General features: G+C 34.3%; 1 protein-coding gene across 2 annotated transcripts in view; it reads right to left on the bottom strand.

Moving 5' to 3' along the window:
- The window catches only part of RYR3 (ryanodine receptor 3), a 195,398-nt gene that overhangs the window by 32,208 nt on the left and 142,355 nt on the right, over positions 1–20,835 (bottom strand). For both annotated transcript variants that reach the window (XM_066321419.1, XM_066321418.1), the window contains 10 exons: positions 18,272–18,402; positions 16,592–16,912; positions 14,962–15,202; positions 14,558–14,645; positions 14,361–14,453; positions 9,817–9,831; positions 6,633–6,803; positions 6,135–6,194; positions 4,884–5,015; positions 3,969–4,081 (listed from right to left, as the gene is read on the bottom strand). In XM_066321419.1, the coding sequence (XP_066177516.1) occupies positions 3,969–4,081; positions 4,884–5,015; positions 6,135–6,194; positions 6,633–6,803; positions 9,817–9,831; positions 14,361–14,453; positions 14,558–14,645; positions 14,962–15,202; positions 16,592–16,912; positions 18,272–18,402 (1,365 nt within the window). The remainder of the gene's footprint in view (positions 1–3,968; positions 4,082–4,883; positions 5,016–6,134; positions 6,195–6,632; positions 6,804–9,816; positions 9,832–14,360; positions 14,454–14,557; positions 14,646–14,961; positions 15,203–16,591; positions 16,913–18,271; positions 18,403–20,835) is intronic.

Here is a 20,835-nt window from a genome sequence, read left to right on the forward strand (position 1 = left end):
GGAACAGAGTATAACAGCTCAGATGGTTAATGGTTAGTAAGGATACATATTTGTACAATTCTGATCCTCTGATTGGTCAGTGAAACAAAATGCAAAACATAACTAACATTCAGTGACAAATCTGCAGGTACTTCTGAACATTCTTATTGTTTTTTATACACATATATACACGTTACTTTTTTATTTTGAAGGCTAAGAGAGGCCTAAAATACATTATACATGAAACTGCAGGACTGATACCTTAATGCAAGCATGAGAAAAACACACACTTGAACGGACTGAGAATGAGCAAGTGGGGTTTACATCTACAAGGCGTAAATCTAAATTACCAGATTTAGGACATCAAGACAGCAGACACTGGCCATCAACACCAAAATAATTATCAAGTGCTTTCCAGCATAACATCTGAAAACAGACAATCACTGCCTTCTTCCACAGAAAGAATCCTAACCTCAGCTTCTTGTCTTCCAGTTCCAAATCACAGCAGTACTAGCATGTCCTCAAAGAAGTTGCATTAGAAATATACAAAACCTACTCTATAAAATGACCAATTTTAGAAAACTCTAAGTTACAATAATTGCTACTGTATTCTATTCATTATTTTAACTCTCCACAGAAAATACAGCTCATGGCAATAAGACTACATGTAACAATGGCAAAATAATTCCATCTTTACATTATTTTGGGGGATTTTTTTTTTTTCTGAGCTGCACTACATGAGGTTACAGGAGGTTGTTTAATGCAACCTTCTCATTTACTTTTTATCCATTGCCACTAAAAAAAGCTATAAAAATGCACTGCATATACACCTTTAAATACCTTTTAAATACATTATGCACAAAAATCAGTATTTTACAGTGGAATAGCTATTGAGTCAACACTTTAGGCTCACTTGCTGACACTGCTGCTGTTTTATTATCAAATTTCAAAAACTGACCAATCAGAATCCCCTCTGAAAATTGTACAAATTTATGTTTTTATGATAATATCAAATCATGGCTGGGAAGGAAGAAGTGAGCGCATAAGCAAGAGGCTCTCCACAAGTTACATTACCGTTAACTTGAGTATAAGCCTGTCATACTGAGTTTTTTCATGTACTTTTTCCAGCCAAACACGTTGAAAGGTGCTCAGGAAGAAATTGCTAATTTTGTGTCTGAAGAAAAGCATATAGGTTTTCATTGAAGAAAGGCATGAGTTAAATTCAGTAAAGTAGTCAGAAAGAATGTATTCGTAAACCGTGTTTGAAAAACTGCCATGTACAACTTCGCTGTATCTATGTGCATATACAGAGGACAGACAATAGGACAAAGTTTTTTCAAATTAATTTCCTTAAAACATCAAACATAAACAGACACATTTCAGAGAAAACACTTATCACACAAGACACTTTTTCAAAGCCATGTACATTCAATAAACACAGAACATGAATTAATGCTTCCTAACTTAACTGATTCTGTGAAAAATACTCTTTTTAAAAGTAAAGCTATTTGTTTTGTATCTACAGGCACTTTCCATCAAAGAGAGTTCTTGGAATATTTATGGTAGAAATGAAATTAATTTTTCTGTAGTTAACAAACTCCTTCATATCAATAGACATGATTTCTGAATTGTTTTACATTTCTGAAATATGCTACTGAAATTCCTAAAAAATTATAGACATTAAACTGAGTTTTGCAGAAATTTTAAGCTCTGAGATTAAAATTAAACTATACTGAAAGCCAGCTGAATATCTGGAAAATTCTCAAAAGAATAAACTTATTATTTACTGAAGATTTATCTTTTTTAGTATAGATGAAAGTTTATTACCATAATATTTGTTTACTGCTCTTTAAATTAATTGATTCTAGCATCAAAGTTAGAACTAACACTCCTGATACAAAGCTCCAACTAAAATGAGGAAATAGACAAAATAGAGAGGTGCACTTTAAACTCTGGATCAAAGAGATTTAAATAGCTCCTAGAATAAATCATACCCCACTTGAAATAATCTCCCTAGGGTTCAGACATGTCTGAGCAACACTGTCAATTTAGATGATGGAGATTGTTATAACAGTGTGATAGCCTTATTTTCTTGTCAGAATCCTATGATTTATCTAGGCAAAAAAAGTGTCTATAAGCTAGTGAACTTTAAAACTGGTTTGCACCTATCAATTGAGGAGTGTACCTAGAAGTTTCCTCATGGCAGCAGGGTCAGAATATATGACTTTTAAAGTTCCCTTTCAACCCAAACTCTTCCATAACTTTAGGATTTTAAGTTCAAACTGTTTTCACTCTTGTCTGTTTTGAAGTGCAAGAGAGCACAATTAATTGACAAAAATAGTTTTATGAGAGTTGATTTTTAGCAACTAGAGAATGAAATAGCTGGGTCGATTTTCCTCATATTCATATTCAAATTAGGTGTAAACTACCCCCCAAAATATGTAAAGTTTGAGAAGAAAAAGTTTGAGAAAAGTTTTTAACAAAAAACATTTAAAAAAAATACAGAAAATGTAAATGTTCCATTTTAATATGGTATTATTCCATATTTTGCTGAAAATAAAAAAACCCCAAGAACTTAAAGATTCATAACCCACTTTTCCTCTTGGTAAGTGTTCCATCGACCTCAAATATAAAAAAAAAAGAGGGGTGCTCTGTAAGGCAAAAATAGGATGAGCCCTTTTTACATTTGGCTGCTCATGCATTTATTCTCAATATTTGAAGAATTTACAAAGGCAGAATATGGTTGTAAAAAAAAAAAACTTGTTCACAAAAAGGTTGTACTGAAATTATATTTCTTCATACCAGTTCTTCTTCTTTTGCCAAACACAGCTCTTGAAGAGGGAAGGGTTGATACTGGTTGCTTTGTTGTATTGTATTTAATCCTCTCCATTTCTCTGGTTCTTTAAAGAGGGCCTGATGGTAGCATGAGAACTTGGAGAAGTTACCATAAGCTAGAAATACTTGTTTTTGTAAAGGAAGGTTGTGTGCTTTTCATAGTAAAAAATGGCTTTTTATTTGTCCTATGTAAACCTAATATTCCTCCAGTGTGTTAGTGGCACAGCTACAGATCTTTAGCTAAAGACCTTTTCATCAAGTGTGTAAATTGGCTTTAATAAAGACATTTAAAAATCCTACACATCTCTTCAAGTATATGCTTTGCCAAAAATCTTTGAAAAATAATATTAAACACAAAAAGTAAAACATTGCAGAAAGTGAGAAGCAAACCTAATTGAAGATGTGCTTAACCTCTATCTGAATAAAACTCAGATTTTTTTGAGAAGAAAAAGAGTAAAGGAAGTTACTCCAGTGCCATAATGATCTTAATATTCTGCTTAAAACAGTAGATGGGTTCAAGCACAGGATGCATTTTATCTTCGACTTTGTGGTATCTACATTCAACAGGAATAAGAAGCAGAGCTACATAGAAGACTAAAATATCATTCTGCAGTGCTCTCTGCACTGCTCTGCCTCCATAGTCACTTTAATCAATATAATATTCTGATGTTGTATCTTAAGGTTGGCCCAGACAAGCTACAGAGCATGAAGTGTTCATGCAAGAGGAAAGGAACGAGCCATAAAAAAAAAAAAAAAAAAAAAAAAAAAAAAAAAAAAAAAAAAAAAAAAAAACCAACCAAAACAACAACAACCAAAAAAGCCACAGAAGACTAGAGTAAAAAGAGCAACCAAAGACAAAAAATGGACAGCAACAGCAGCATCTTAACAATTTTCACAGATAAATTGAGGAACTATGCAGAATAACTGACAAAAATGAAGCATGTAATTCTTATGGTGTTTTCCCACTCAGATTATCTGTCATGAGGTGACTTTTGCTGCTGTGGGGAATTAGTTTATGACTAATCAACCCTTGTCTCTTAAAATTACATACACCAAACAATCAACAAACACATAGGTAAACACACAAGCAGTATTTGCACTCGGTAAATAATGCAAACAAAAGTTATGAAGAAATAAACCTTTCAGCCACTTACCTTGGCAGGTTGTATAATGGTGCCATTCTGAAACATGCAACAACAGCCCTTTTGCGTTGTTTTGACAGGAGTTTGTGCCAAACAGCTTTTTTTGATCTCAGTGGTTGTTCAACCTATGGGAAAATATCTTCTAGTATATGCAATGGAAACTTTTCAACTTTCATCCAAAATTTTCTATTCAGCGAGTGGTTAGCTAGTTAGCACTAAGTAATGCTCTGCATCATCTGAAGAAAAAAGTTTTTTTGGAGCTTGTTTTTTTATTAATAAGGAAAAATCCTGAGGACCTTTTATACCTAGAAATCTCTCAGTTTATTCAAACAAGTTCAAGATGCTAGAATACCTCATGTGTAGGACTACTTGGTAAATTTCAAAAATTGCTACTTTTTCTCTTTCTAACAATGTATATTCTGTTGCTCATGTAAATGTATTTCTGTGCTTTATCACTTGTGAATGGAATGGATTAACTTTATGTAGGAAGAGTACAAAAGCCTTTCTTATATTCAAATTGCATCATTTGGATGAACAGGAAAGCAAATTTGCTATGGCACCCCATGATGCAGAAATAAGAGACAGGTTAAACTCAGTATACTAAAAATAAGTGCACAAGCAAGCACCTCTTCCTAAAATCTCTTGGTTTTCAGCTACTGCATGGAGATGATTTGTGTAATATGCTTGTTGTGACTGTTCATGCAGTTTTGCAGAAATATATCCTGAGTTCTCCCTGCAGCTAAATGGGGGCACTTCAACATATTACACTGAAAACTTTGCATATATATACATCTGCATGTGCATGGGTACATGAATGCACATGTGTACAAAACCCTAAGTTTTATCTGTACCTGAAATAATCTCTGCAAGGAAAAATCTCAGGTTTTTTAAAATGAACACAGTTCATTTAGACATTTGGCTTTTTACCTGCTCCAGATGATATAGAGCAGCTGATATCCTCTGCACACGTTCCACGTTTTTCTCAGGGTCAGTAGGTCCATCGCTCTTTAAAATGTCTTTGTACAGATTTAGCTGCCACTTCACAGCTGGATCATCAGACTGAAACCCAAAATATTTCATTTGTAAGCTTGAATGAAGGGGCTGAATTTGACCAGCACCACTTCTACTCCCATATTATAATAAAGAAGGGTATAAATACTCCCAATTTCTGTTCCCTTTCAGACCAAATAAACATCTGCTACCTGCACAAAAAATGGCATTTATTCTATATATTATTGAGCAATTGAACTCAATTCTTAAGCAAGGTTCTGTATTTTTATTTTCCGAAACAAAATAAAGTACCTTGCAACTTATTTATTCCACTTAACTCCTTTAAAAATAAAGAAGAAGATTTACTACTGGGGTTGAGTTTAATTTGCAGAGCCTTTGCACTGAAGGTGTAAAGCTGCTTTTTGTAGTCTGGAAAAGACATGTGGAATTTCAGTAGATTAGGAGTTACAGCCAAAGATTTTGGGATTTGTTTAGTTTTGGTTTTTTTTCTTGCAGACAGAAATAGGAAGACCACATTAAATTACTTCTCGTGTCCATTTAAATTTATGCAATCACAAATTTACAGCAAATACACAGTCAACTCCCATGACAGATAAGGTACTCTTACTGGGTTCAAACACTGTAGGCATGATCTAAATTCTTTTTATTTTACAGATTGATGTGGAGGACTCCATATTGGTATTACCTCTGGCAATGTATTTGGCATATGAATTGTAGGAATATAAGTAAAACTCACAAGTGCTAAGATGACACAAGTTTTTATATTTTATTATAGTCACTTTAAAATGCAGCTATTCTTAGAAATACCTAATTTAATTAATAGTGAAAGCTAAATTCAAGAAAAAAAGCTTAAGTTGTAGAGTTCCAATTTTATTTTTTTCTTGGATCAAGTTGATTCTAAGTAATTAGAACTTTAAGACTACCAGTATCTCAATTCTTCACGCTTGTCCCAGTCTACAGATGTTCCAGAAATTTGAATACACAAAAAAGCTAAAAATAAGCCATTTATTACAATGAAAAATCATGAAGAGTAATGTTAAAACAGAAACCTTTCTAATAGCATTTTGGATTCTCTTTTTTAATATATCACAATAAAAAAATACAGTTGCACCTTCTATGTTTTAAAAGTGCACATTGGCATCTATGAAACAGAATATTTTATATTACCTTCTCCTGCAAGTGTAAGTTGTTGCGTAAGTGTTCTTTGACTTCCTCATCTGTGTCCCTCTGTAGAAAGGTAGAAGAGTGTTTTTTTTAATTCAGATTATCATTCATTTCATTAGAACTTTTACAATATGTAATAGCTTATTGAAATTTTGCCTCTTTTGCTTTCAAAGTATGTAAAGGGGCAAAGGCCTTCTTTAACCGTAAAACAAGCCTTAAGATTTGAAGGGAATTAAAGCTAACTAATTGTAGTTCAGTATTTAGTGCAAAAGAACATGAATATATAAAACTGCACATGGTATAGAAATGGAAAATAACGCGGAAAGTATGGCAGCTGTATATACACATTTTTTTTAAAAAGCACAATAATTAGCAGCTATAATTGCTTACAGTACATACAGATATTTAATACTACTGACTGTTTAGATAACTATACTTCAAAATTCAGTTTAGAAAGTTCTACATAATTTGCATTAAAAACTATTAAAAGCACACACTTACATGGCTGTATCTAGTCTTAGCCAAAGAGATGAGCTCTTGGTCTCCAGGAGTGCACATATTCAAACCAATAGGAAGCATCTTTTTAAGTGCAGCCACAATCAAGGAGGTTTGTATGGAGTACAAATCCCCTCTACGTTTTGATTTCTTCCTCTCTTGATCTTGTCCTCCAGACTATAAATTTTAAAAAATAAAAAAAAAAAAAGGGGGAAAACGAAAAAAAGAAAAATTACTTCAATTCTCTGATCATACACTTCTCCAACACACTCTTCCCCTAATGGTCCAAGGAAACTACATTCTTGATATAGTACAAATAATTAAAAATGCTACACTAGAGGAAGGGTGTACAGTATTGGGTAGGAAATGTAAAGGAATTTTTTTGTGTGCACCAGTACAGAAAATGCAGTAACAGTAATGTTGTAATAGGAGTTGCACACTTTTGTGTGCATTCATATGGATGATTTTGACAATACTTTCTGGATCTTACCTTTCAAATCGGAAACAACCCTAAAATTAAAAGCTGAGTCATTCTCAGAGGACACCATTATTTTTCTGTTATGGAGACAAATTCAGGATCTTTACATTTTTGTAAGAGATTTATATAAAGATAGTTATCCAGGGTCTGAATGAATGAATATTGCCTGGCCTGTCTCATCTGATAAACAGTATTAGTTAAAAGGCTTTGATTCAATGTAATAAAAGGCCAATGAATTAGTGCCTCTAGCAATGTACTGCCCTTTTGCTTGGATAATATTGGTAAATTTGGGACAAAAAAAATTAAAATTTGGTATCTTTGGGTATCATCAGTACTAGGAAAAGGAAAACAAAAGAGACAGAAGTAAACAGCACAACAGAATAACATCTGCTCTCTTCTTATGACAGATACTATACAACATTTTTCACACCCAACTTCTCCTTTATGAGACAGAGAATCAAAATCTTTCAAACAGACCCATAAACTTAAAGAACACACAGTAAACAGCAACAACACCAAACAGCCCAGTTCTGAATTCTGTACCCAGATTAAACTCCTACTATACTCAAGGGGAGTTTTGTTTAAGATAAGATTTCAGGACTAGGCCTCCAGGCTTGTACAACACTACAAAATAACAAATGCCTTCATTTAACCCTCCACATCCTTTTCCTTCTGTCAATTAGGATTTACAAGCTACTGTTCTTATAATATATTGTGTAGTTCCACATAAGGATACAGCAGAATCCATTGCTATTCATTATTTCCCAATTAATGCCTCACTATTATCACAGTAATCACTGGAAGAAAAAAGGCAGCCATACATGTTCTATTTGGTGATAAAATTTGGCAAATTCTGTCTTCTAGATGGTGAATCTCTCTATATATAGCTCGTGGTAAGCCTTTTGCAAGTGTGAGGGAACACGCAATGGATGTGGCTTCCTTTCTTAAGGAACTAACAATTGCAGGAGAGTACTTTGCCTCAAAGCTTTGCTTTTCAAAGTGCCTTAGAAACAGTGATGCAATGGCTTTAATAATGACATTATTTGTACTCTACATTGACAGAAGACAAACAGATCCCACAATGTATCACTATATTCCAGTGGCGTCACTATGCATCTTAAATAAGGAATAAAAAAATATGTGATAGATATATTTCTAAAAGAAAAAAAGGAAAAGGAGAAATACTGGTTTCAGCATCTTTTACACCAGTGGACATTTTGCACATCCAATTTTCTTTATGTCCATATGAAATCAATAAGATTGGAAACCTTAAAACTGGGGAATTTTCAGAGCATAAAAAGATTCATTCTGCCTTTGCCATAAATTCTGCTGTCTGTAAATTCACTTCTCCTGTTGGTAAATGTATTAGTAGAGTCACAGACTGAAACCTTAATGACAAGAATTTTTTTCTTTCGGTTCTAATATGCACCTATGCACACACAATACCTGCATTACATATGTAAAAAGCATTAAATCTGATATATTTTGCCTAAATAATTAACTGGGATAAAAAGACCTCAACAGGAGGAATGATATAATTTGGTTACCTAAAAGGCTCTAATGATATTACTTGTCTGAGGATTTAAATGCACAGATATTTCTGAAAAAAACTCATATACCAAAACCCAATTACACATTCTTTAATAGATTAATAATAACTAAATATATAATGTAAAGGAAGGAATTTAGGAATGTAAAGGAATTTATTTACACTAAAAAAGTCAGCTAAAACTGGTTTAAGATTATGGAGTTAACATTTTTTGTATTTCCATCCCTCTTTGAGATTACTATGAGGGCACTCATTAAATCATATTCCATGTACCTGGAGAAGTTTGACAATAGCAAATCATGAAATCAGGTTATTAGTTTAAGAGAGCTTCTCATTTTAACTCATGTCTCAGGTTTAATTGATTAAAAGCTCTTCACAGCACCATGTGCACTTCTCAGCACACAGGGTGAAGGAAAAGATGAAAGGATCTACTCTCCATTTTGCTCCTTATTCTGCTTCACCAATGAAGAATGCTCCATAGGTCAGAAAGTACTCATCTACATTAGAAACTCATATTTTTAAAAAAGCGTAGGAATGATGCAAAGGGAAATGACCTATAGCTCACTGGGAAAAAAAAAGAAATCTTCAAATACATTAAATACATAAAAGAAATAAGGGTTATTCAAAAGCTTTGTCGCACCTCGCACCTTTACTGAAGACCATTTTACTTTTGGAAAAAGGTAGGATTTGAACTATGTATCTTATTTAAACTTCTTGGATTTAATACAATCTTCTATTCATCTACAGATGGGGTAGAGGTTACAACACATTTCTCCCAAATATTCTTCTTGAATATCATCAGCCAAATACATCTTTCTAATAACTCTACTTAGACATTGCTTTTACAATGTCAACTTCACTATTTTAGCAAAAAAAACCCAAAAAACTAGAATGCAGAAGGACAGCAGAGGCAGAATGTAAATCTAAAATTGTTTCAAAAGGTCACTTTAGGACTTTTTCACATTAAGCAATATTTAGGAGTGCCAACAGGAATTTCATCTGCTCTGGTCAAAGACTGCCACTTCAGCTGGGACAAAATTTATTGTAGGTGGAACCTGGTGCTTCACTTTGTGACGCCACTGCTATGATCAATGGAAAGAATGCTTGGAGCCTGATCATCTCTAAATCTAAAACAAAGACACATCATGCACTTTGACCTGTACCTTTACTTGCATGGCCTGTATGAAAGAAAATAAAGGGAAAAAAACAAACATAAGTAAAAGAGATGAAAGATGGTAATTTTACAAGTTATAAACTTATTCAGCTTTATGAGGACATTAAAAATATAATAAGGTCATAGCTAAAACAATAGGCTGTAAATGCATAGCTAATTGAGATCTAAGTGAAATCACCTAAATCTTTAGTGAATGATTGAACTTCTGAATTTCTGTCACTGTTCTACCACACACTTCCATTTATTGCTTGCACATATAAGGACATCCAGTAAGTTAACCTATCAATGCATTGATTACTGCATCTTTTACTGATTTTCTTTAAAGAAGAAATGTGTCTGGAACTCAGGATAGTCCAGGAATGAAAAATATTCACATTTTCACAAAAGTAGCTCTTTCTACCTCTTTTCCCCACCAAAATATGCTTGAGAAAAAACTGTGTTTAGAAATCAAACTATCACTATTTAGTGTAGCACTTATTTTACAGATCTATTTTCCCATTGCATAGCTTATTACTCTTTTGAAGACAGCCTGAAAGAAAACTTGAGTTTTCATTTCTCAGCAGCACCCATTTTGAGAATAATATAATAAACTCAGCTGTAACTCTCATACATACAGTGGATTTTTCCTGTTTATTGTATTAATACCATAAATACACTTAAATATGTATTCCACAGTCAAAATTATATTATAATTGTGTCAGGAAATCTTAAGAAAATAGCAACAAGACCATTTATTTATGGTAAAATAAAATAAACTATTACTGAAAATTACAGGCATAGGAAAATACTATCCAAAATGGTTGGTTAAAAACGAGCAGAAAAAAACACACACAAGCCCTCACTTCTGTTGTTCCTAATAGTAACTTCATTTTCTTGTGATACCTGAATAAGTTTCAAAATGTTGATAACAATCTATTATCAAAATATTTTTATAGTCTACTTGATTTATGTCATGTAGTAAGAAAAACAGGTACAAGTCAAGGAAAGTGAAAGACTAATTTTCAAATTAAGTGTTAGACTCTTTGTATCTTAGAATCTTTAATACCTTAGACAAATAGCAAATTTTAGTTTAAAATTCCAGTTGTGTGAAATATGTAGATGCTGCATAGACATGGCTCAGCAGGTATATGGAGGTGTATGTATACACTAAAGGTAAGGAAAGACAAGATGTTAATTATATTTAATTTATTGTAGCTGACCACATAAATAATCCACTCCTGATTTACCTGAGTATATCCAAAGGAAATGCATTCTATGAAATGGAAATATTCTCAAAGAAGAGATCTAAAATTTCTGCAGAAAATACTAACATGAAATCCTCTAACTATTGTAAATCTGCAAACAATATGTACTACATATTGCAGATGGGCACAAACAACCAGGGTGTTTCATATTAAAAACTTGTGTTTTATGACTGCCTCTAACTTCTATAATAGATCTACTCAAACATTCTAAAAATTAGATTAAAAATTGATAAGGGAAAATCAAATAAAACTTCAGTAGGATGTGCAAATGTTTAGCAACTAAGGGTATATATCCAGGCACACAGTCATTTAGATTCTAAAACTGACACAGAAAAGTTGCCCACATACATATTACACAGTTATTATGTACACGTGTATCTATACATTTAGTCTTCCATTGCAATTAACTGAAGAACACAATAGGGCATCATTTACTCTTAACCAAAATGCTATTTTATCAAGAATCCTATAAAGGGGTCCAAAATAACAGACTAGTGGAACTGAATGTGTTTAAATTCTTCCTTTTAACACTTTTATTACAAATCTGGTATTTCAGTGTGATCTAAGTTATCAGTCTCTCTCAGACTGAAAGTTCTCTAACTTACCATTCCCCTCCGAGCATTCTGCTGCCATATTTTTAGAAAAGAAAAATTAAATTCTCAGCTGTTAATACATTTATTTGAAAAACTATTAACAAAGTTAATATGGTATAATAAAAATACAATGGGTGCTTAATGAATTTCTTGATTATAATGATGAATCATTTTTACCATGACTATTAGCTACCAATAAGTAACTTAATGTCACTCCTTCCTCCTCTGCTTGCTTTTTTTTTCTTCCAAAAGGCATGTAAGGATATAGAACCTTCTGTACAGGATATACTGAACCTCATACTCTGATAGCATTCCAATGTTTTGTATCCAGAAAAACTCTGACTCTCTGTCTCTATTACCTAAGGCAGTCTGAGATCAGCCTGAGGCCTTACACCTTTGGGAAATCCCAAAATTTTCTGCCTTGGGCCCACTGTCAATAACCAGTGTTCATATTCAGTTTTTCTATACTTTCTCATGCTCCCACTAGAAATAATGTGAATAAAGAGGAATAAGTGATAGAGAGGAAAGCCCTAATTATTCTGTTAACATGCTACATTTTGAGATAAATATTATTATTAAAGCAAAAAATTATAAAAATAATATTCCCTAATGTAATTTCCTCTACTGATCAATGTCTAAGGATAGAAATAAATATCAAACATGCAAAAAAGCCTGAAATTTAATTACTTAGAGAATTTCTTGTTTCTTTTAACCTATGCAATCTTTAAAAAAAAAAAAAACAAACCACAAGTTTATCTATCATTTATTGGATGTGCTGGGTTTAGACCACTTACATTTTATATTATGAAATATTAGCAATTTCCTGCTTAGAAAGGATATATAGAAAACCAATACAACCCTTCTAAAAGACACTTTGTATATTTCATCATGGTATTTAAGTAATCATGAAAAAATATCTAAATTATCAGCTGTTCATCATTCATGCCTGCCATTACAGTATCATATTAATAAAATATTCAGTCATGAACAGTACAGTATTTTCTTTCTTCCTTTATTAGCAATAACTTTGCAGTGTCTTGGAACACTGTAAGTTGACATTAATGCTTAAAAAATTATATGTATACAAACCCCCCAGTATCTCTCTGTACTGTATAGCCATCAGAATACAAATGTATTTACATATGTCTCTACATCTCTGTTACAAATATATTCGTACAAATATTCATACATACATACACACAATAGGCATTGGAAAATATAACATCAAAATCAGATTTGGGTAACAGAGATTCTTGCTGTTAAATTCCTATGATTTTATCAAAATTAGAGCGGTATGAGACCTACCTGTTCCTTATTTTGTAAAGACTTGTCTTTCATTCCTGCCATGTCAGACTGACAACAATATGACACTAACACTTAACTTCATATTATCCTGTTATCAGTACTGCAGTGGGACACTATTTAGATTAAATATACTGCTTCCAATCTGTGATGTCTAAAAAAAGAAAGTGCATCTATTTTTTGTCTCCTCAAGCCATTTGCAATGTATAAATGTTAAAATACACATAATTAATGTATGGGCAATGATTGCCATATGATAACAGTATAAAGCTACATATTATACTCTGTTATATTGTGCAATTGCTCCTCAAATAGCCTGGATGTGCTATTTATCTTGTTAATAGGGATGATACAGGCATTCTGATTCTATCAAACAATTTTGATGAGCTGCATCTTGACAATAAGAAAACAGGTTAAATTTAAATTTCCTTATCACCAAACACAGAATTCTTTATAAAGTTGGACTTGTTTTAAGTGCTGGTCATGAAATAATGTTCAGCAGATAACACACTATTTTTGCTTGTAAAAATTCCAGTATCAGGGTTTGGTCAAAACTTCAAAATTCAAAAGAAAAAATGCCTTCGGTTTTAAACACATTTTAAAGCACATTTTTGAATATAATTAAGAAATGTAATGGCACATTTTATCTGCTTCTCTATTGTTTAAAAATTAACTTGCAGTATCTAGATTACAGGTAACCAAAATATAGTGAAATGCAAAACTTTAAATGCTACTTCTATGCTACACCTTAATAGGATTACTCCAAACTCATTATAAATACAAATATAAGAAAGAGTTTCTTCACTCTATTTACCAACATTAATTTGGAATTAACTTCATCTGGCTTTAACTGAGTAAGACAATTTCCTCACCTAAGGTCAAAGCAGCCTTTGACAATTACCTTGACATTACCTTGACTCTATTATACAGGTAAAAAAATGTGCTTTGAAGCCATCATATCAGCATCTTGTCATATTGAGAATTAGCAAAAAAAGAATGTGTTAATTGATAATAAACAAGAAAAATGGTGCACATGAAGCACACTATATATATAAATAAAGAGGTAATAGTTTACCTTTTTCTTTCTTGAATGTTCAATAACCTGTATTTTAAAATACAGCCCATATTTTCTTACATGTGCAATTTTTTTCAAATTAAGACTTTTATTTTAATCTTGTCTCTTTGGGTATTTGCAGACATTTCGTAAATAACTCTAAGGTACACAGACTATATTTTGCATATTAGTTGTCACATCTGTCATCAAGAAGCAAAAGTATTTTTCTCTTCTTCTAACAGCAGAGCAGCTGCAATCTGAGTAGATTTTCAGAGCCTTCTTTCAACATTTTAAATGCATAGTGTAGATTTACCTGATCCACAGTTTTTTATTAACTTACTTTAGACATCTTGCTCTTGGTGTCTCCTGTTAAAAATGCCAAATTGTTGATTTCATTCTGAATCACAAAATTTTGTTCTTCTCTTTTAAAATTCTAAAGAGAAAAAATAAATCACCAGAAGTTTAACTCATCTGCATGTACCAGATTTATATTTAAAGACAGAATGAAAAGAAAGAAAAGTGTACATTTTATCTTACATGTGATTTACACCACAGGATAAAAACTTCAGCAACCATTCGAAAGAGTTCATCAGAATCCGCATCTGGTTTCTTTAGCCAATTAGCTCTAATTACAAAAATAAGAGAAATTTAAAATAAGATACTTAAAAAAACACAGCTTAACATAATGATCCCTATTTAATATATCAGGTAACATTTTCCTAGTTAATCTCAGGATTCGCATCTGAGCAAGAGGTGTGAATTCAAGATACAGCATTCTTTAAGAATCTTAAATTATTCAAGATTAAGATTTAAGAATCTTAAAATCCACAGGATCTGATTCTCACCCTAACATTAAGTGAACTATGTTCCTCCTGATTGCCTGATCATGGATTCCAGTACATTAAATAGCAACAATGAGTTTAATTATGAGGGATTTTTACCTGTTGTTGTCTACATAACGTATCAACATTGGATAGAAGGCATAAAGGTCTCTACAAAGTACAGCAAACTCATCAAGAATGAGTAGCTCAGCTTCTTGGGTGTCATTTTTATTGTCTGCTTTCAGTTGCTCCTCTTCCATCACTATCTTCATAGCTTTTTTCTTCAGTTTATCCAGTGTTGGAATAAAGTGAGATCTGAGAAGATCAGGCCTGGCTTTGCTGATGATGGGTTGAGCATAAACTATACATGAAAATATAGATAATTCTATGATTAATGTATAAGTGGTGCTTTTCATTGTATTCCTTACAATGAAAGTTTCAATTTCCTTACAATGAAAGAACACTGAAGTTCTAGGAAGAGTAAAAGTTATGGGGCTTCACAAATTTCTGCACCATAAAATTATTGATAAACCTATGAATGTAGCTTTATAAAACCAGTGTATTGAGAGATTAAAAGACTGTGGATTTGGATTATAAGTATTTCCGTCTTATATAAATTAAACTATCATGGGTTTGGCAAGCCCCATGTCTCTACCTAAGAACTTAAGCAAAATAAATACTGAGACGCCAACTCCTCAGAAAAATACTTTTTGTTTTGTTTGGGGGTTTTGTGTCCGGAATGGTATTTTTGTATCCAATGTCAGAAAACCACCAGAAGACAGTGTTCTGGAAGAATCCCTTTACTTATTTTTCCTTGAGCAAATTAAAATGCAGAGAATGAATGAGAATTCGAGATCATAGGCAATTTTGTACAAGCAGTAGCTATAAAATGCAAACTACTGAAGTCAAAAATCGTTGCAAGAACAACATGAGTATATTATCACCTTATGTAGATGAACAATCAGGACAAAACTGCAGGAAACCCTCTCTACAATTAAGCAGCAAAAATTACTAAATTTTAATAGAATCTCTGTTATTATTAAAGACCTTCCAGCATTTAAAATAATACCAAAACCACAGTCCTAACCTAATGGGTTCTGTTTTTTCAAATTTAGCAGGAAATTATTACCTTTACATAGATTTTCTTGAACCATGTTATTGCACATTATGTTCTTACACTGTATATTATAAATGATAAAATTCGGATATGGTAAACTTCTTTAGCAGAATAGATACTAAATCTCACGTGATATTTTGAAAAAAAAACTTTCAGCTTAATTGATAGCTCACACATTTATTCAGGCAAACAACTAATTTTGAACTTGGGTTACTCGTGGGATTATTTCACCATTTACACCTTCTTTCGATTTTGTCCTGATATTTCATGGACAGAATTCACAGCACTTATACCGTCTACTGTAAAACACAGATGTCTTGAAAATCAATGGAATTCACAACTCCAAATTAAATGCTAAGGCTCTTTCTTATACAATGCATAGAGAAAGAGATTTTCAAAATCTCTTATGTGAATAGAAAGCTCTCTACTTACAGTGATGCTACAATGGATGCATATAACTAATAATAAAATATAAACATATTTCTCTTATTGTTACTTATCTTTTATTTATCTTTATTTCATGATGGTTCTAGTTATAATTTCTTGTTATTTTATCACTGTGCAATAAGGTAAAGTGTAACAAAGTAATTAAATGTTGTTAGTACAATTACTGTTCAAAAATATTTACACTACCTGCAATTCTTTTCATCCAGGATGCTTCATCTATTCCCAGATTGTTGTTAATGATTTTTAGAATGTTTCCAAGAACGATGCTCAGATGCTCAGACGTTATCATTGTACAGCAAGGCCCAGCACTTTGAGGAACACTCTCAGACCCTCTTTCCCACCAGTAGGATAAATAGTTGCATAGCATGGGTAAGATCACCTCAATTACATGAGGCATTTCAGTATACCTTGCTCCAGACTCTGCTAAATCATTTATTTCCTTTATTAGTCTTTCCAGCTGAGGGATCTCTGGACACATTTCTTCTACTGTATCAGGCATGCCTAAAACTGCAAGAGTAGAAAACCAAAAGATTAATTAGTAAAATGAAAGAGTACTCTACATTTACATTCACCATCTTGGACAGGCAGAACTATAAGAACACTTTTGGGTATGCATGGGTATCTCCTTTCATAAGTTGTGTCTTACAAATGATGTGCATATAGGAGTAATGTAAACAATAGCTTCCATAAAGCTATGGCTTTACCCTAAGGTGTCCTGCAATTATCTGCTGAGCTATGTAAAAGTGCAGAACAGAAAGATTATATTGATATTGGTTATACTCTGGACCTTGTATTCATAATCATTCACAATTTTTATGCTGATTTTTGTATTGCTAGGTACCACTGAGGAGAACCTGGATCCATCCTCTCGACATCTTCCCTTTAGATATTTTGTATGCATTGATGGGCTCCTCTCTCTTTTTGACACTGAACAGCCCCAGCTCCCTCAGCCTTTCCTTGTAAGAGAGGTGCTCCAGTCCCATCATCATCTTTGTTGCCCTTCAGTGGACCTGCTCCAGGAGCTCCCTGTCTTTCTTGTCCTGAGGAGCCCAGAACTGGACAGGACACTTCAGGTCAGGCCTCATCAGGGCTGAGCAGAGGGGCAGGATCATCTCACTCAACCTGCTGCCAATGCTCTTCCTAATGCAGGTCACAGTCGCCTTCCACAAGGACACACTGCTGGCTCAGGGACAGTTTGCTGTCCACCAGCACCCCCAGGCCCTTCTCCACAGAGCTGCTTCCCAGCAGCTCAGCCCTCAGTCTGTGCTGGCCCATGGGGTTATTCCTGCCCAGGTGCAGGAGCCTGCACTTGCTGTTGTTAAATTTAAGGCAGTTCTTTGCTCATCTCTCCAACTTGTCAAGGTCCCCTTTTCATCAAGGTTTTATGGAATTAATCATATTCTGCTAGGAGTTCCCTCCACCAAACTGCTTTGGATCACTTTTGGTTAGACAACAAAACCATGGAAATTATTTTCCTGTTCACCTAAACAGAAACTATACCTCTTGCATTTTGCTACATGAGCACAACCATATTTTGCCAAAAAATTTTTGTAATGCGGATATGTAGATCTTCAACTAAGCTTTAAATCTTTAAATATTACAGGGCATCTTTAGAAAAGTATCCAGACTTCATGTTCAGAAAAATATCAAAAAATATTAGGAGAAAGAGAACATTGTTGGCAGAGTCTCAACAAAGCAAAGCAAGGCTAAAATGGCAAGCAATGAAACATCAGTAGCAAGAGGTCTCTGCTGAGGCATGCGTTCAGGGCTTTTTCATTACACAACTTCTATTATTTAGTTGGAGTGGAATGAACAGCTTTTTCTTTTTTTCTTTTCTTTTCTTTTTTTGTGAGGAACAGTACTTACTTGCTCTTTCTCTTGCACTTTTTGTGTTGAAAACAGAGAGTGGATTGTAATGGTTGAGGGAAGGTTCAAGGAATGCTACTGGAATGGCTGCCGCAAGAGATGCTAAACACTCACCAAGTGCAGGACGCTGCCTGTATGTGAGAGAGACTAAAAGTCATCTGAGAGGAAAAGTGTTTCACCAGGCTTTCAGTGTCTAGCATACATGATAAAAAGAAGTATTAGAATTTATAGTAAATTTTTAAAATATTTTTGAAACATGAGGAACTATCTGACAACTTAGAAAAATTTATTTTCTCACATGAAAAGAATTAGCAGAGATCACAGTGCTGCAAGATAAACAGTTTGAAAAACCCCACCTCCACCAATGTTCTGGTTCTGATCAGGACAGGGTTAATTTTTGGCATAGACAGGACCCAGAGGTTGTTCTATGCCACCTCATGTCCTTGCCAGGGACAGGGTTCCTTAGCGGTCAGATATTGTCAGGGGTCCTGTGTGATGGTGAGCAATTGCATGTGAATTGTTTGCCTCTTTCTTATATACTATTGTTAGTATTATTGCTCTTACTGTTCATTGCCTTATTTTGTTGCTGGTTCCAGTAAATTGCTCTTATCTCAACCCATGATATTTACCTTTGGTGCCTCCAATTCTTCTCTCCATCCACCACAGGGACAGGAGAGGAAGGACTGAGCAAGTGACACATGGTTTGGAGTGTTTCCCTGAGAAATACTGAGGGAATACCATTTTGAAACCAAAACCCTTATTTGGCACTTGTCATAGGGCAGGAAAGGATGAGAACAACAGATCTGACCAGAGTGGGTAGGAAGCAAATGTCATCTAAGCATTTGTTGTATTAGGTCCAGAGCCACTGATCACAACGTTCCTTGGTCAATTCTGTGCATGTGGTACCTAACCCTGCATACATTCCCATATATGTAATATGTGCTCCTCATGGTGATATTTTTGAGAGCAGGGAGAGGGATCAGGATTGCTTTGTTGCTGCACTGTGTAATATCAACTTATGATATGAAAACAACAAGAACAATGAAGGTAATTTGGGATGTGTATTCAGTGTTGCTCTTCTGCCCCTACCTTAGGCACTGCCTCAGGGAGTCAATTAATAATTGTACCAAGCCTGTGGGAAGAAGAGGGTGGATAATTTTCTCCAGCTTTTCACCCCCTTATCCTACTTCAGGCCTGGGTCAACTGCTTTTGAGGATTTTGAACTTCCTTTGGATATTTAGGAAAGCATGCTCTTATTGCTTGCTGGGCTGGGACCTCTCACTGTTCACACCATGGAGTTACAAAAGAGATTTTTAGGAGAATGTTTCAGAGATCTGCCCCAAGGGTGGATAGTCAAGCAGTACGGAAGGTTGAAGAAAATGGCAACTTTTGAAGGATGATTCTGCTCCAATGTTTTTTTAAGTTCATCCCAGAGCAACTACAGTTCTTGATAAAGTGGCAGAATATTTGAAGGAAAACTGCTGTGGCAGTTTCAGGGAGGTGCAAAGTTATGCAACATGCTGGGTTCTAGCTACTGTTTTTGGACACTGCTTGATGCTAGACAGCATCCTCAGGGAGAGGAGGAGGAAAGCAATGCATTGTGGCCACTCAAACTGCAACTGAACCAGAGGAACAACCTGTGTCAGTAGCAGTAACTCCTACACAGCAGAAAAAATCCAAGACATACAAAATCAGTTTGCTTAGGAAGAGGAAGTAGGGCTGTCACAAGGAGGAGCAATCAGGGCGAGAGATAATAACCTGATCCCTATCCCTGGGTGAGCTGCAAGATGTGTGAATAGATTTCATCCACCAGTCAGGTGAGTCTCTCATGACCTGACTGCTCCAGTGCCGGGATATCATGGCCCACAATATGAAATTGGATGGTAGTGAAGCCAGGCACGTGGGATTCCTGTCCTGAGATGTGGGTGTTACAAAAGGGATTGGGAAAAGGGCAGAAACTCTCAGCCTCTGGAGGCAACTCCTGGCAAGTGTGAGGGAAAGGTATCTTTTCAAGCATCATCTATTAGTGCACCAGGAACAACTGAAATACCATGAAGAAAAATATCCAGTCATTAGAGCATTAGGGCTGAAAGTAATCAAGAGCTACAGCATTTTGCATTCAGTTTTCAAGAGTCATGAACCATGGAGACTTTTAGAGAAGAAATGTTCACAGAAAAATCAGAAACTCGCCAACATCTTAAAGAAGCTAAACAGTCTTTGTACAAAGGATAATATATTTGACAATGGAACTTTGTCTTAACAGGGCAGCAGCAGCAATTGAATCAAGAATTAGTTCTGAGCCCCTGCAGCCAGAAGTATCCCTTTTTATTTCAGCCATAAAAAGAGATACTTACCTATGAAAAGTGAACTATGACTCATTCTGCAATGAAAGGTAAAACTTCTTAATGTCCCTGCCAAAATTCCCTAGGAGAAAAACCTGCAATTTGATCCTGAAACTGAACATAGCTTAATTTGAATAACTGTTCAAGTCAGCTCAATCACTCACTTCTAAGTTTTGCTGAAACATTGGGCATTGTGTTTGAAATCCTACTTCCCACCTAGAC

The sequence above is a fragment of the Sylvia atricapilla genome, chromosome 6 (assembly GCF_009819655.1).
Source record: "Sylvia atricapilla isolate bSylAtr1 chromosome 6, bSylAtr1.pri, whole genome shotgun sequence".
NCBI classification, from domain to species: domain Eukaryota; kingdom Metazoa; phylum Chordata; class Aves; order Passeriformes; family Sylviidae; genus Sylvia; species Sylvia atricapilla.